The 15221-nt window shown below is 46.5% G+C and overlaps 2 protein-coding genes and 1 pseudogene across 2 annotated transcripts; all 3 read right to left on the bottom strand.

Moving 5' to 3' along the window:
• Positions 1–5035: 5035 nt before the first annotated feature.
• On the bottom strand, positions 5036–5640 carry LOC124651501. The gene has a single exon (XM_047190585.1). It carries the CDS (start codon positions 5546–5548, stop codon positions 5195–5197), a length of 354 nt encoding a protein of 117 aa, XP_047046541.1. The 5' UTR covers positions 5549–5640; the 3' UTR covers positions 5036–5194.
• A 720-nt stretch (positions 5641–6360) lies between these two features.
• On the bottom strand, positions 6361–10070 carry LOC124653053. Its single transcript, XM_047192108.1, has 2 exons — positions 9731–10070; positions 6361–6855 (listed from the first exon to the last, which is right to left on the bottom strand). The coding sequence occupies exons 1-2, from the start codon at positions 9908–9910 to the stop codon at positions 6682–6684; spliced, it is 354 nt and encodes a 117-aa protein (XP_047048064.1). The 5' UTR covers positions 9911–10070; the 3' UTR covers positions 6361–6681.
• A 405-nt stretch (positions 10071–10475) lies between these two features.
• LOC124655236 lies at positions 10476–14361 on the bottom strand (annotated as a pseudogene).
• Between the last annotated feature and the right edge of the window lie 860 nt (positions 14362–15221).

Genomic DNA, 15221 nt, shown 5'->3' on the forward strand with positions numbered 1-15221 from the left:
GGTCAGATCCACGTTCAGAACACCTTGTGCTTCAGATGCTTGGCCGTTGAAATCGCTCAGTGTAACGTTGGTCTTGATCAGATCCGAGCTAGAGTGTCCCAACCGACGTAGCATGGAGTATGGCATAATGTTGACTGCCGCTCCGGTGTCCACCAGCATCTTGTTGACAGGCTACCCATTGATATATCCTCATAGGTACAGGGCCTTCAGGTGTCTGTAACTTCTTTCTCGCGGCTTCTCAAAGATAACTGGCCGTGGGCCGCAGTCAAGTTGTGCCACAGGTGCTTCGTCTAATCCTGGAGCACAAAACTCCGCTGGAAGGATGAACACCATATTTGTGCCAGCCGATGTCTCATCATCGGCTTTCCTTTGTTTGGGGCGCCACTCTTTCTTTTGTGGTCGACCTTCTTCGTCCAGGGTTCGCTGAATTTTCGCGGCCAGATCAGGCCGCGCCTTCCTTAACGTATGCAGGTTTAACCTTTCAGCTTCCTCCAAACCACGTAGCCGCTGAACCCTACGCTTTTGGGAACGGCTGAGTCCATCAGGGCACCACCTTGGCCGGTGGTACTTATCTTCTTCTTCTTCATCGTCGTCTTCTAACTCCTCGAGATCTTCCACCCGAGAGGACTCGGCGTACTTGTTCCGAGATGGGAGCGGCCCTAGACGTTTGAATACTGACACGTCTCCTGCACCCTTCTTCTTCTCTCTACATTCTGGGTAGTTGCCGATTGTAGGCAATCGGCTCATTCCTGAATCCCAGCAGTGTCTGAAGAAGGGACAGTCCCAGTGCCTATCCACGTCGTCTTGTTCTCTCGACTTTTCCTTGGCATGGCGCTCATATCTCTCCTCGTCGCGATCATGCCGATGATGTCTCCTGGCGTCCCTGCTAGCCAGACGATCTCTTTCGTCACCGTCGTCATATCGTCGGCGTTGGTCGTATTGACTCACGTATTTGTTGAGGAGGTGATCAGAGAGAGGTCGCTGATATCGCACATTCTTCACTTCTCCCTCTGTGATGTAGCGCTTGCCATCATGCCGGAGCCGATCGCGTGGAACGGCTTCCTCTTTGTCCTCGTTATGAGAGCGGCTGCCCTCGTTTCTGTCCTTACCAGAGTGGTGTCCAGGTCCTACCATGTTGACGCTGAACGAGAAACCTGGCTGGCACCTCCTAGGGTAAGTGCACTCCACCATGTTAACGGTGGGGAAAGGGTGTGTGTCGACTTTCATGGCGTACTGGCTGAAAATTAGACGCCCTTGTTCTATCGCCATTTGGATCTGCTGACGCCACACCCTGCAGTCGTTGGTGGTATGGGTGAACGTGTTATGCCACTTGCGGTATGGCTTTCCGTTCAGCTCCTGTGCCGTGGGGATTTTGTGGCCTTCGGGTAACTTTAGCTGCTTCTCCTTAAGTAAGAGGTCGAAAATTTGCTCAGCTTTGGTCACGTCGAATTCGTACCCTCTTGGAGGACCTTGTGGCTTAACCCACTTGCAGGACACGGGGCTTGCCCCCCGAGTCCATTCAGCCACTGCTACCTCTTGATCTCCCGCAGAGCCTTCATCTTCATCTGCCTCAACCAGGACTACCGCGCGCTTGAACTTATCCTGGTACAACTCTGGGTGGCGCTGTTCATATAATGACAGCCTCTGGACCATATGCACCAGTGAAGGGTAGTCTGCTTGGGAAGCCATATCCTTGATCGGTGATGCGAGACCCACCACCGCCAACTCGACTGCTTCTTTTTCAGTCAAACGAGCCGAATAGCATCGGTTCCTAACGGCCCTGAAGCGCTGAATGTATTCTGACACTGTTTCTCCGCGCTTCTGTCGTACTTGTGCTAGATCGGCGATGCCAGCCTCGGAAGCCTCTGAGTGATACTGCATGTGGAGCTATTCTTTCAACTGCTTCCAAGTCCGGATTGAGTCTGGTGGCAGCGATGTGTACCACCCGAAAGCCGATCCTGTGAGGGACTGTGCGAAGAACCTCACACGTAGTCAATCTGATGTTGAGATCGTGCCCAGCTGCGCCAAATATCAGCTCACATGCTCGATTGAGCTGGAGCCATCTGACCCACTAAAGTTGGAGAATTCGGGGAGCCGATATTTGGGTGGTAGTGGGATCAAATCGTACTCGTTGGGGTACGGCTTGAAATAGCCGATTGCCCTCCTTTTCGGCACCATGCCGAACTGGTCTCTCAAGATTGTACTGATATGATCCGCGGTGCCTGGCTGCGGGAGCCGAGCTGCGAAGATTCGGCTGGAGTGGCGTACTTAGCCAGCCAGAGCTTGCTTCTCGAGGCTCTAAGCTAGCTGCGGAGTTGAGCTGCGGAGGTTCGTCGGAGTGGCATACTTAGCTAGCCACGTCACGCTTCTCAAGATCTGATCCGAAGCTCCTCCTCGCTGTTCCGGAAGTCCCTGCTGTTGCGGTGCCGGTTCGTGAGTGCCCAATCACGCAATCGGCACGTATGTGCACGTGTACCCGTGAGGGATCTCCTTAGGCGCCTCATACAAGAACTGGTAATCACTAGGGTCACCACCGATCTTGTAGACGACGAATGCCGGTGAACTCGGCACCTGCGGTGCTGCCAACGCGAACGGCAGCGGTGGTCGGGATCGGAGTGGTATCTCTCCTTGGTGAGTCCCTAGAGCAGGTCCCGACGGAGAGTACCGATGCCTCATGATTTCCTGGATCACCCGAAGGGCGACACGCTCCAAAGTGTTCACCGAGGCTCTCGGAATGGCGGTGCGGCGAATGAGCTACCATGAAATTAATCTCCGACGCGAGGCACTGGTGCGTTCTTCGAAGGGGTAGACAGGTCCACTCCATCGAGCGCGCCTTCGGTGAGAACCCTTTCCACCTAATGTCGTGTGAGCGGGTCCTTCTGGAAAGAGCCGATGAGGTCGGCCTCGAGGATAGCTTTGACCTCGTCATACTTCTTCTTGAGCTCCTCGGTCGGATCTTCGTACGTGGTCGGAGTACCTTCCGCCATCTCGGATGTAGATGGCGATGCGGTTGATGTCGAAGACTGTCCCACCGGACGTGCGCGAATGTGTTGCGGTCGGAAACCCACCGGCGAGCAACGACGGGCAACACGATGAGAGCCGGGAGGCTCCCGAAGCTGCGGCTGGCCCTGGTCCCTCGAGCGACGGCCCGCAAAGCCTCGGCACGCACGTCCGATGCTGGTGCAAGGGCGTGCCACCTGACCTATACCTGATCAGGAAGGTGATGGATTTGCTTCGCTTACTCCTGCATGGCATACACGTAAACATTAAATACGAGTCTCGATCGGCTCTCAGGTTGTCCTGTGAATCGGCTCAAGGAGCCCATCCACCCATGATTCGTATGAGGTCTACGATCACATGGTGGTCCTGCTTGATCAATATAAAGCTAAAACGACCTACGACGATTTAGGGTTTTCACCACATAATCGGAACATCCTACGCGTGATTGAGCCTGGCAGCCACGCACGGTGATAATAAACCAACCCTAGACAAGGCCTAAAAACCAACATGAAGTTGATCCCCGGAACATCTTATCTAGGGCCAGCAAACTACACCCTACGTGCTACTGGATCCTTCAACCCGTTTGCAAGGCCTAACTATGCGAGATGTTAAACTAATCCTTGAAGAACAAGGAGCAATCATAACAGATCGGATCTACTAAACGAGTGATCAAGCGAGGTGCCGCCCTTACACCTAAAATAGGTGTAAGGGCGGCTAGACGTCTAAGGGTTGCATGGATAAAAGCATGTGACACGATGAAACAATGCTAACCCTAACACATCTATGATAACTACGTTGCTCGCTATCAACAAGGCTTCAGCACAAGCAACGCATGAACAACGAATAAACGTATACTGCCTAGATCGTAAGATGCGATCTAGGCAGCATGGTGCTTACCCGGAAGAAACCCTCGAAACAAGGAGTTGGCGATGCGCCTAGATTGGTTTGTGATGAACGTGATTATTGTTTTTCTCAATAACCCTAGATACATATTTATAGTCCGTAGACTTTCTAACGTGGGAATAATCTCAACCGTGCACGAGCCAAATTCTATCTAACCGACACGTATCCTACTATATTTACAGATACACGGGCAAACTAGCCCAAACTTTGTATACAAGGCCGATTCATGTATATCTTCCGTGTAAATTCTTCAAGCCCATCTTAATCGCGGCCTACTTCTGATCCGGTCAAATTCTGGTGATAACAGATAGAAGCCAATAGAGCTGGAGACTAGTTGCCTTTTTCATTTTGTTTATTTTTTGAAAACTTTTGTTTGGATATTGGATTCTTAAACGGCTATGTGCGTCTTAGCTCTGCAGAAACTGTGTGTAATGCTTGAAACATCGAGTAATAAAACGCCCTTTATAGAAAAAAAATTCTCACTATTCATGATAGAACTTTGGCGGACAAGTATTTGTGGCCGAAGCATCTTAGGCCGTTTGGCGTGTTTTCGAGTGTGAAGTTGTAGATGATACGTCGGATTCCTAAGATCGGAATGTAGGCACTCAGAAATCCGAAATTGCATGGGTGAACCTAGGAGCAAGCGCATCCTATATGGAAAAAATAATAATTCAGAAAAAGGTTAAAAAAAATCAAATGTTTTTGGGAATCAAAGATGATCATATAACTCGTATATGAAAGATTCACCATGGAATAACTTCTCGTGTTTCCTGGGTGAAAAAAATAGACTTGAAGGTCCTATATTAAAGTACTATTCACGCTATATTCGTCATAGATTTGTTTTTTTTTTTTTTTGCCTGAAGTCAATGTGAAACATTTTTTGGCCAAACAAATTTATACGAGTACAATACTTGATTATCTTTGATTCCCAAAAGGATTCGAATTTTTTTAACTTTATTTGAAATTACTACATTTTTAGAGTATATAGGGTGCGCCTGCACCCAAGAGCCAAAAGTACGGGTCACTCAGAAATCGTTATTTTTGTCATTCTTCCTCATCAGCGTCAACATCAGCATCAGCATCATGATCATCCCAAACAAACCCCAAAACTTGGTGCTTAAAGAATCTCCAAGACTGGCCATTTTTAACTTTCCGCGAGCAAGATTATTTACAAAATGTCCTATACAAACTAGGGAACGAAATCGTGAACAAATAAACGAATCGCTATGTCCTCAAAAGAATGAACCAATGGCTAGCTACTCCACGAAGGCGATCACGGCAGCCGAACGAGTCACCGGACGGAGGACACGGCGCGGGCGAGCGTGCACGCGGCAAGCGCCGACGACGTCGCCGGCCCGGCGCCGGCGGCGGTCATCCACGGCAGCACGCCCTCGTCCGCCTTCCACACGCCGTCGTCGAAGTTGCGCGCGTAGCCCTCCGAGTCGTACCCGCACGCGACCCTGCCGTGCCTCCTGCCCCGCGCCCGCACCAGCAGCAGCATCCTCCTCGCCGGCGCCCACCGCCCCTGCCGCCGCGCCGAGCACAGCCGCGCCAGGCTCCGCCTCACCGCCGCCCATGCCCCACCGCGACTCCGGCTCTCGGGCCCGGACGACACGGACAGCCTCTCGTACGACATGGCGCCCATGGCCGACGATCGAGCTAGCTAGCAGCGGCGAACGAACGAGTGGTAGCCGACGCTTGCACGTACGTACGTTGAGCTTTGAGCGAGCAAGGGAGCGGTGGAGTGGACTCGACGGACGCGGGTGGTTTTATAAACGTGGCGCGAAGGGGAAGTAGTCTTGTGGCCGTGGGTGGGAACGACCGTGGTGCTTTCGACCATCAAGAGTTCAAGACGGACGCGCATTTCATCGGCGTGTTCTCTCCCGGGCGTTTCCTTGTTGCCGTCGGCCGAGCTGGACTGAGCAACTGCGGGCCCGCGCCCGCACGTCTGGGACGAAGACCGTTTCTCTGTGCTTCTCCAGCTACCAGAATGGGACAGACGTTAATGCAATTGCAAGGATTAACAAATGATTGTATCCCAAGGTGTCATATTGGCAGCATCTCCGTTCACCAAACCCGTCTGTAAACTAATCCCTAAAACAAAGTTATCAAAAGTATAATCCCCATAAAACGCGTTTATAAACTAATAAAAGTGTGATAAGTACACAGGCTGTTTGATCGCACTTGCTTGACTAAATCGAGAAAAGGCGCCAGTTGCCGCGCTAAGCTTTGTTTGCAAGAGAAGGTTCCGAAAATGAGAACTACTGGTTTCCAAAAGTTGTTAAGAAACTGAGAGAGGGAGCATTGTTTATCCCATCAGTTGGCACGAATTTGTGGAAGTTGTGATCGAGGAGCTCACTGACAGCTTCTTGGCATCCAATTAGCTGGAACATCGGCACAGTATGCTTATACTAGTGGTGTGCCATAAATAAATTTATGCGTAATGATGCTGGAACATTCAGAGCGCCAGCACTGAAGCTGGTCTAGTGCTTAACGACTTAGATAGTTATAGCAATCTGTGACGGTGTACCAGGCAATGACAACTGATGGGGAGCCTCCGATCGTCCATCAGCTAAGACCCTCTGGATTACCCATAATGCACACAGGCACAAAGTCTTACCTCCGCATTACTACCTAGCTAGCACTATGGATTTATTATTACTGTGTTCAGAAACATTTTCCAGAATTTCCTGTACACAACGAACAAATCAAACCACAGCTCGGCGTTGGTAATTCAGTATGGATCTATCTCTAGTCCAGTACAGCCAAGTTCATCCCTCATTTCTTTGCCTTGGAGAAGCGAAGGCACCTGTACTTCTCGCCGCTAACTGTGATCTCGAGCGCTCCATCCTGATTGTCTTGATTGGAAGCGGTTCCCATGAGGACGCTCTTTTCCTTCTCCAGGTTCTCCTTCTCCATCTTCAGCCTCGCCTCCTGCCGTGCGATCTCGGCCTGTCAAAGATGAGACTGCTGAATAAGTCGTGCTACATTATACTCCATTAGAAAAGACTGCGGGTGCTATCATTTCATTTGTTAAGGAATGGATATGCTTTTGGAGTTACCAGACACAGTTTACTTTCTGGTCTGTCAAAAATTCTTGGTAAACATCGAAGAAGGCCCCGTTTAAATTTGTTCTAACGAAGTTCAAATAATGTGGCCAGATCGAGCAAATGTGTTCTAACTTATCCTGCTCTTAATATGACAAAAGATAGTCACTGTAACAAGGCTCACTCACTGCACTAATACATAGCCGAACATCAAAGTGGTTGATGATGATGAACTAGAAAGCAACCAAATGATCAAGCTCCTACTTTTTCTATATAAGAAGTTATAGCTAGAAAGATAATCAATAATATACCTGCATTCTTGGACATTTTTTGCAGGTGCACATGTTATACCATGTTTATAACTTTTTTGGATACTTTTATTTAGATGCAAGAATGTGACTTTGAGTTTCTAAAATTGAGCGCACCCATCAATACAAGCCAATAGTGCTTTGTATTCTTATAACATACAGTTTAAACATTGTCCAGAATATTGCCCAATCAATTAATAATGCTCAGACAACACCATCTCTTCTGTTATCAGTTATCACAACAAAATAGACACTTGTATACTACTATCTCAATGACAGGTGCAGATCCTCTGACATAAGTCGGATGACTTTTGGCTCGCTGACATGTGGGACAATCAGCTGAGGGGCCCACGTATCAGCCACTCAAAGTTACTCTGACTCATGTCAGAAAATAGCTAGGACCTGAGTCTACCATTCAGTATTTCTATGAGTTGCTAACCAGATCATCTAGACAGAAGCACAATGTGCTGAGATATAAGTATAACCATATTAGTGATGAAAGTAGCTAAACAAGAAAGGAGAAAATCCAAAGGGATGCATTCAACATAGCAGTGAAGCAACAATGAGAGACACTTCTATATGCGCTATTATGCAAGAAACCAGATATGACCATAAGAACACTCAGGTGGAATCCCAATTCAAACATGAACTGAGCCACAATTTTTTTCCCCGGGTAACCGGCAGGAGCGCTGCCATCCAAATAGAGGAAAAAAAGTTTGTTACAGGTACGAACAAGTGTATTGGGCTGGATGCACAAGGACTGCCCAAATAAAATAAAAAAACAGGTCGAAAATACAAATTTTAAGTATGTATTAATCTTCTGCTGACGCGCAGCGATATTAGTAATAAATTAAAGCATAGCCTTACTCCTATGTCAAGGTAATCAGATGTACAGGCTCACAATTTTGAATCAACACAGCATCACTCAGGATATTCTAGCTTAGCAGTTGAGAAACTATGACAATTTTTCGATATTAGTAATAAATTAAAGCATAGCCTTACTCCTATGTCAAGGTAATCAGATGCACAGGCTCACAATTTTGAATCAACACAGCATCACTCAGGATATTCTAGCTTAGCAGTTGAGAAACTATGACTAGGTGGAGTAGTCCACTCCCATCAATACTGCATATTACTCTGATCATACAGCCTTACTCCTATGTTATATTGCATACTTATAACATACAGTTCAAACATTTGTCCAGAAAATTGCCTGATTAACTAAATAATGCCTTGCGAGCAAAAAAAAACTAAATAATGCTCAGACATCACCATATCTTCTATTATCAGTAATTACAACGCAAGATACACTTGGACAGTACCATCTCAATGACACCCTTTATTATGGTAATAAGTAACCATTCAGTATTTCTTTGACTTACTGACCAGATCATTATCCATGGACAGAGACATAACCCCATTAGGGACGACAGTAACTAAGCATGTAGGATAACAACCCAAATGGATCCCATTCAAGTGTAGTACTGAAGTCACAAAGGGAGAGTCAGGTATCTTCGACTGGCACCAATCATGCAAGAAACCAGACAAGCCTTTCCGAAATAGAAGCACAATGTGCTGAATCATAACCAGATTAGTGATGGCAGTAACTAAACATGTAAGTAGAACAAGTCAAACGGGTGCATTCAAATCAGTAGTGAAGCAAGAAGGAGAGACAGGGATGTCTTCGGCTGGCGCTTGTCATGTCATAAACAGGATATGATCAATTCAAACATGGACCGAGCTACAAATTTATACAGTATATTCTGAAGATATCTTTTGCCCACTCACAACGATATAGTTGTGATGGTAGTAATAAATTAAAGCAGTCTTACTCCTATATCACGGTAATCAGATGCTTAGGCTCAAAATTTTGCATCAACACCACATCACCCAGGATCTATCGGTTTAGCAATTGAGAAACTATGGTATTTTCCGAACCAGGATTTCCCCCTTCCAATACTTAGTATTGAAAGCTATGACATCAGAAGGAGTAGTGCCACTCCCATCAGGCCATCACTACTGCATAATGCACTGATCATACCACCAAACTTTGTGACTGGGTAAGAACCTGACTTTGCATTAAAGGTCATTTACCCAAAACCGTAACCAGTATGCCTGAACCTCACACCTCAAAGATCACCTCACAGTGGAAAGAAGATACCAGTAAAACAGGTAGGTGGGAAATTTGCTTCCAAAGCGCAGAGGTTACTGACTAATCAACACATACCAGGCTACCATAAAAAAAAAATCCATTAACTGAACTTCCTAACTTTTTAGGCTAATCTTTAGATTTCTTTTCGCAGATAGAGACTATTGATAGAGCTCAAATGCACCAGCATTCAGCACCCGGTCTCTGAAGTCTGAAGATATCGAGGCCACCAAATAATTCATCCGACACCCAGCTATATGCACGCAGATGATTTGGACTGACAGGGTAGGATAGAGGGAGCAAGCGATGAATGGGGCTACTACCTCGCGGCGGGAGAGCTCTGCCTTCCAGGCGGCCTCCCTCTCGGCGACCTCGCGCTCGCGCTCCTCGATGTAGCTCTGCATCTCCCGCTCCTTCATGATCCGGTCCTGGATGTCCGCGTCCAGCGCCTCCTGCAGCTCCTTCACGAACCTGTCCACCACCGCCTTGATCCGCACCGACATCTCGCCCCTCCTAATCTAAGAATCTCAATCCTCCTAGTCTACACCGCGACGGAGCTCCTCCTCCTACTCTCGCCTCCCGCTACTGTCGCCGCCCTCCGGCGATCCCCATGGGCGGCTGGCGAGGTTGGTGGGCGCCGGAAGTCTCGTGCCCCGATGGTGTCTTCTCTTGGCCGACTTCGTTTGGGCGCTAGCGCTTGTGTTGTGTGGAAGACAAGAGGCGGGACCCAGTGACAGTGACTGGGCCCCACAATTTGCACGCCTCCTTGATCTCCCAGTCGTCTCCTCCTCTTGAAGACGTATCAACAGAAAGCCGTCAGCTTCTCCTGAAAACGTACAAGCAACCCCACAAACTTCAGGGTGGCTTGCTATCTGCAACAGCAACAGGATTAGCAGCAACAGGCCAACAGCACAGGAAAAATGGCCAAGAAACAGAAGAAGAGCAGAAACAGCAAAAGCACAGCAATCTGCAGCGGCAACAGGACTAGCAACAACACCAGCAGCAGATAGAAAATTCGCAAGAAAAGAAAAGAAAATCAGGAACATCACAGCCATAGCCAACAGAGCATAGCAAATGCCAAATGTGCATAATTTTTCATGACATAAGTAAAACACGACGACATAGTAATAATCCGACTACAATAAACGACACCTAATGATAACAATAATGATCCACGACGACAGAATTAACATCTAAATAGTTCGACACACTGAATTACACTAGATAGTAACATCTAGTTGCAGACTCCTACGAACTGAGGGTCAAGCTGTCACTGATGCTAGGCAGAGCTCACTTCCACGACATGCTGGACAGGCCACCCTGCTGGCTGTTGTTGCTGTTGCTGGCAGTGGCTGTGGCCGCGCCGCCCTGGTTCATCGGGCTCCCAGGACCACCGGAGGACTCGCTCAGCGTGCCCCTGGATGGTGGGCTGCTCGGCCCCATCCCGACGCCGATAGGCACTGGCGCGATCGGCGCGAGTTTTGGTGGCGCTGACGCAGGTTCAGGTGGCACGGCGTGTTGCTTCTTCGCCTTCTTTTCACCAGTGTCCGGGCTGAAGCTTCCCACCACAATCTGTTCATGTAAGCACGGTGGTTAGTCATTTCTACACTGTACTAATAGAATAGTAGCTCGGTTCAGTGATGTGAAAAGTCTAGGGAAGTAATACAAAATAGTCTAACAACAAAAAGAAGAAAACAGTCTAAAACTTAGGTATAATTACAGTTTTAGACAGAAAAGAAGAGGTACAGACCTGTATAGGAGTACAAGCAATCAGCACTCCAGCGACTCCGCCACCCAAGACACGCCCGTCAGGACCTGCTAGCGAAACGCTCAGCCCGCCGGTTCGGGTACGATGGCCTCCCATCTCTTGAACCAGGAACGATCCAGTCAGTGAAAGTATCTCGAATCGACCCTGCAGCAGAAAATAAAAACAACCATCGGTTACTAACCTGTCTTCAAGAAACCATCTACAGTGACTATATTACAACAGAACTATTACGTCACTTTGATCAGGTTTCTCATAATCATGATTTACAATATAAGGAATCTTGTATTAGTAACTCCTGCAGTGCTAAGCAATTTCCATTTCACGGAAAGAGCTGTACCATCTTGATAGGTTCTTACAATCAAATGTACATACCTCGTATGTGGCCGTTCCACCTGAAGTAGCAGCTTGCCGAAGACTCACATTTGATATGGCACCATTTGCTGAAAGGACGCAGATTCCTCGACTTCCCTGCTGAGAGAATGCCATAATCTTTGCAGCTACATCCTGAAAGAAAACAGTATTCAAGTCATATTCCATGAGAAAACTATTGATCATAAAATGATTCTACTTTAGTCTTGCATCTACATTCAATTAAATGTGCCAAATGTTTATATAGAGTATGTTGCAAATATTTTCATATGAAGAGAACTGAAAGTCCTTAAAATGGCAGGAAAACTAAGATGAGTAACTGAGGATCCTGATTTGTTTCTTCTTTCCAGCAATATGTAGTGATAGATGTTCAATAACATATATCACATATCATAAGATGTAGGCCAAGTGAATAAAACGCCACACATGAAGTAGATCAAAGGGTCGTAGGGTGTGCATCACTATACAGGCATTATATTTACACAAGATTACAGGAGAAATTGCATTGAGCTAATGTCAGTCCCAGAAGTGTATGATGGTAGCATAAGAATATAACACCATATTTTATCACAAGTTCAGTGGATATACCATAAAAATAGAAAACTGTTGGTGTGTGCTCAGAAAAACACCCCCAAAAATAGACTCCCTCTGTCTATAAAATGATGTCGGAGATTTGTTTAATTCGGATGTATCTATACACTAAAGATTGTCTAAATACATTTAAATTTAGACAAACTTTCGGCATCCTTTTATGGACAGAGGTAGTATATGATCAAAGGCATTGCTATAATGCATAGATTGATGCAAAGATAGTCTGTTGATATATTCCGAAGTGAAAGAGGGCAATGATACTAGAAATGGTAAACATCACTGTAGAGCTGAAGCTAAAACAATCTAACATGAATACTGTATAACCAAAATGACAGATTGCCTCATCCTTTACTAGAAAGTGAATGGAATAATTGAGGCAATTAAGGGTTGAGGAATCTTTACCTCTCCAGCTTGAGCATGAAGAACATGAGCTGTAAATCCAGCTCCTGCCAAAGCTGCAAAATAGTAATAGTAATTCAATCAGTGTTTGAGAATAATAATAATAATTCATCAAGAACATGACCAAATATGCATCCACATAACTCAAAAGAAGCAGGATGAGACAGTTTGAAATTTCAGTTCAAAATAGACGTATAAGACTTCAGTTATATTGATGTAAACTTCAGCTCAAGAATAAAACACTCCAATACTACAAAGGATTCCTTAACTATGCATTTCACAAAAAAAACCACTGCAATAATTCTTTCCTATATGCCATTTATTTACTCTAGTAATAAAGAAGAGGCTACTGTTCAAAAAGCTGGAAGGGTATGAAAGTAATTTCCTGACCAATCGACCTGCAGTCTGCACACGGTACATCATTCCAGATCTAGTCAAAGCTAATCAGACAACCCTGAGAAAGTCCATAGCCTAGGCAGTAATTTTGCAATTTCAAAAATGATAAATCAAATTGGAAAAGTGCAGCGAAATTATTCCTCTAATTTCGCCCTTCCTGAACTTCAAAAGAGTAATTAAAACTCAACAGAAAAATGGAGAAGTTTAGGGAGAATTTACCAATGAAATCCAGAGGAGACGGTGGCGGCTTGGGCTTGTTGGTGGAGCCCTTCGGCCGTCCCCTCTTCTTCATCCCTACCGGCGCCACCCCCAGCGCAGTGCCCGCCGCTGACATAGCAGGCGGCGAGAAAGGCCCAAAAGTGCCGGGCGCCGGCTCCGCCGGGTTGGGCACAGGCACCAATGCCAGCGCCATGGAGCCGTCGTCGCCGTACTTCCTTGGCCGGCCGCGCTTCTTCTTGGCAGAGTCATCCATGTTGTTCACCAGGAAAGCCGGCGAGCCATTGCCTCCTGCGGCAGCCGAGTCGGGGACAGGCGCCCCGCCGCCCACGGGCTGGTACGTCTCCGTCGGCGGCGGAGCTGAGCTCACCGGCGCGAAGAAGGAGTTCCGTCCGGGCCGTAAGCCATGCGCATGGTGCCATGCATGGGGCCGGAGGACGGCGGCGTGGGCGGGCTATTGGGCAGCCCGAACGGCTCCCTCCCCGCCATCACTCCTTGCTGGTCCGACGACGCCCTCACCTCCATCATTCCTCAACAGAGCAGAAGCAGAAGCAGAGCTCCTACTCAGAAGAAACAAGCTCAAGAACTATAATAAAACCATAAACCCCGCGCCACACAGAGCTCGAAATCTTTAGCGACGAACAGAAGAGCTCGGAGTTTGCAGCTTGTATATCTTGGAATGGGTGGAAAGAAGCCGCAAATGACGGGAAAACGGAAAAGAAAATGGGAGGAATAAACGGCAAACCAGAGAGAAATGGAAAAATAATGCGGAGTGGTTTTAAATCCAAGCCTGGGTAAGAGGATTTGTCAAATAAAGCACAGAAATTGCAGATCCCCGCCTGAGCAAAGGAGCAGCAAATTCACCGAGAAACTGCCACAAATCAGGATAATACCGCGGAAATACAGGCAAAGGACAAGAAAATAATCAGGAAAATGATGTCGAGAATGGAGCGGAGCTCGGTTGCGCACTCGTAAGCGGAAAGAGGGAGCTCAGGAGTCCTCGCAGGCCACTCAAACAGCTACAAACAGGGGAGAGGGGGAGAAATTTGGGGATTTCGCTTATCTCCTACGTAATTTCCTCTCACGAGCTCTCTCCGCCGATTTTTTTTCTTTTCTTTGTTTTGCTTTTCTTAACTCCCCTCCCCTCACGTAATCTTTTGGGAAAAGAAAAAAGTTTTAAATTGGGGGATTAAAAATAGGCAGGTAAGTGAAGCACGTCAGGATTGCATTGGTAAGGGTCTACATAATTTGACCCCAAGTGCTTATTATATTTACTTTGTGACCTCCCCTGCTTTTGGCTTTATCCGACCCTGTATTTTTCTTTTGCTGTTGTCTGTTTTTCACTGTGCACATGGACCTAACCAAAGCCACCCCTTCCTAACACCACATGCCAACTGGCTACCAAAACCATAAATTAGCTAGCATTCATTTGTTTGACCAGACTCACATGTATTTCAAAAATCATGACCAGATTCATATGTTTTCTAAGCAGTTTCACTAGGCTCATATGTCTTTCCAATGATTACCCTAGTTTAGTACTTTTGAAAGGTATTTCGACTAATAATTTTTTTATATCGGTTTTGACCAAATAAAATTGTTATCTAATAGACCTGACCATAATCATAAGTTTTACATACGTTTTAACAAGATTAATATGTTTTACAAAGTTCACTACATGGGATTATTTTTAGTTTTCTTACATTTGACCAGATCCACAGTTCTATACATAATTTAAGAAAACCTATAATTTGGAAATTCTTTGACTAGATTATCATGATTTGGCATAGCAGAAAAGATAAAAGTGGCCTCGCAAACCTCACCCTTACATGCAATTTTTGAACTCTACTTTTTATGTCTCACCTGACATCTCTACAACAAGAAACTAAGAAAAGCATAATTGTCACTTGTGGTTCATCTGGATCTCAACATAGTAGTCACCAAATAAGTTGTGCCATAAATCAACCAAAAACCTAGCATGTATGAGAAGAAGAGGGAGCATTGACATACCTAAATTTGACCAGATGGCGATGGCAAGGCAATAGGAAAGTGAGATGGTTGTAGCTCGAATGGAAGGG

This window comes from Lolium rigidum, chromosome 5 (assembly GCF_022539505.1).
Source record: "Lolium rigidum isolate FL_2022 chromosome 5, APGP_CSIRO_Lrig_0.1, whole genome shotgun sequence".
Lineage (NCBI taxonomy): Eukaryota > Viridiplantae > Streptophyta > Magnoliopsida > Poales > Poaceae > Lolium > Lolium rigidum.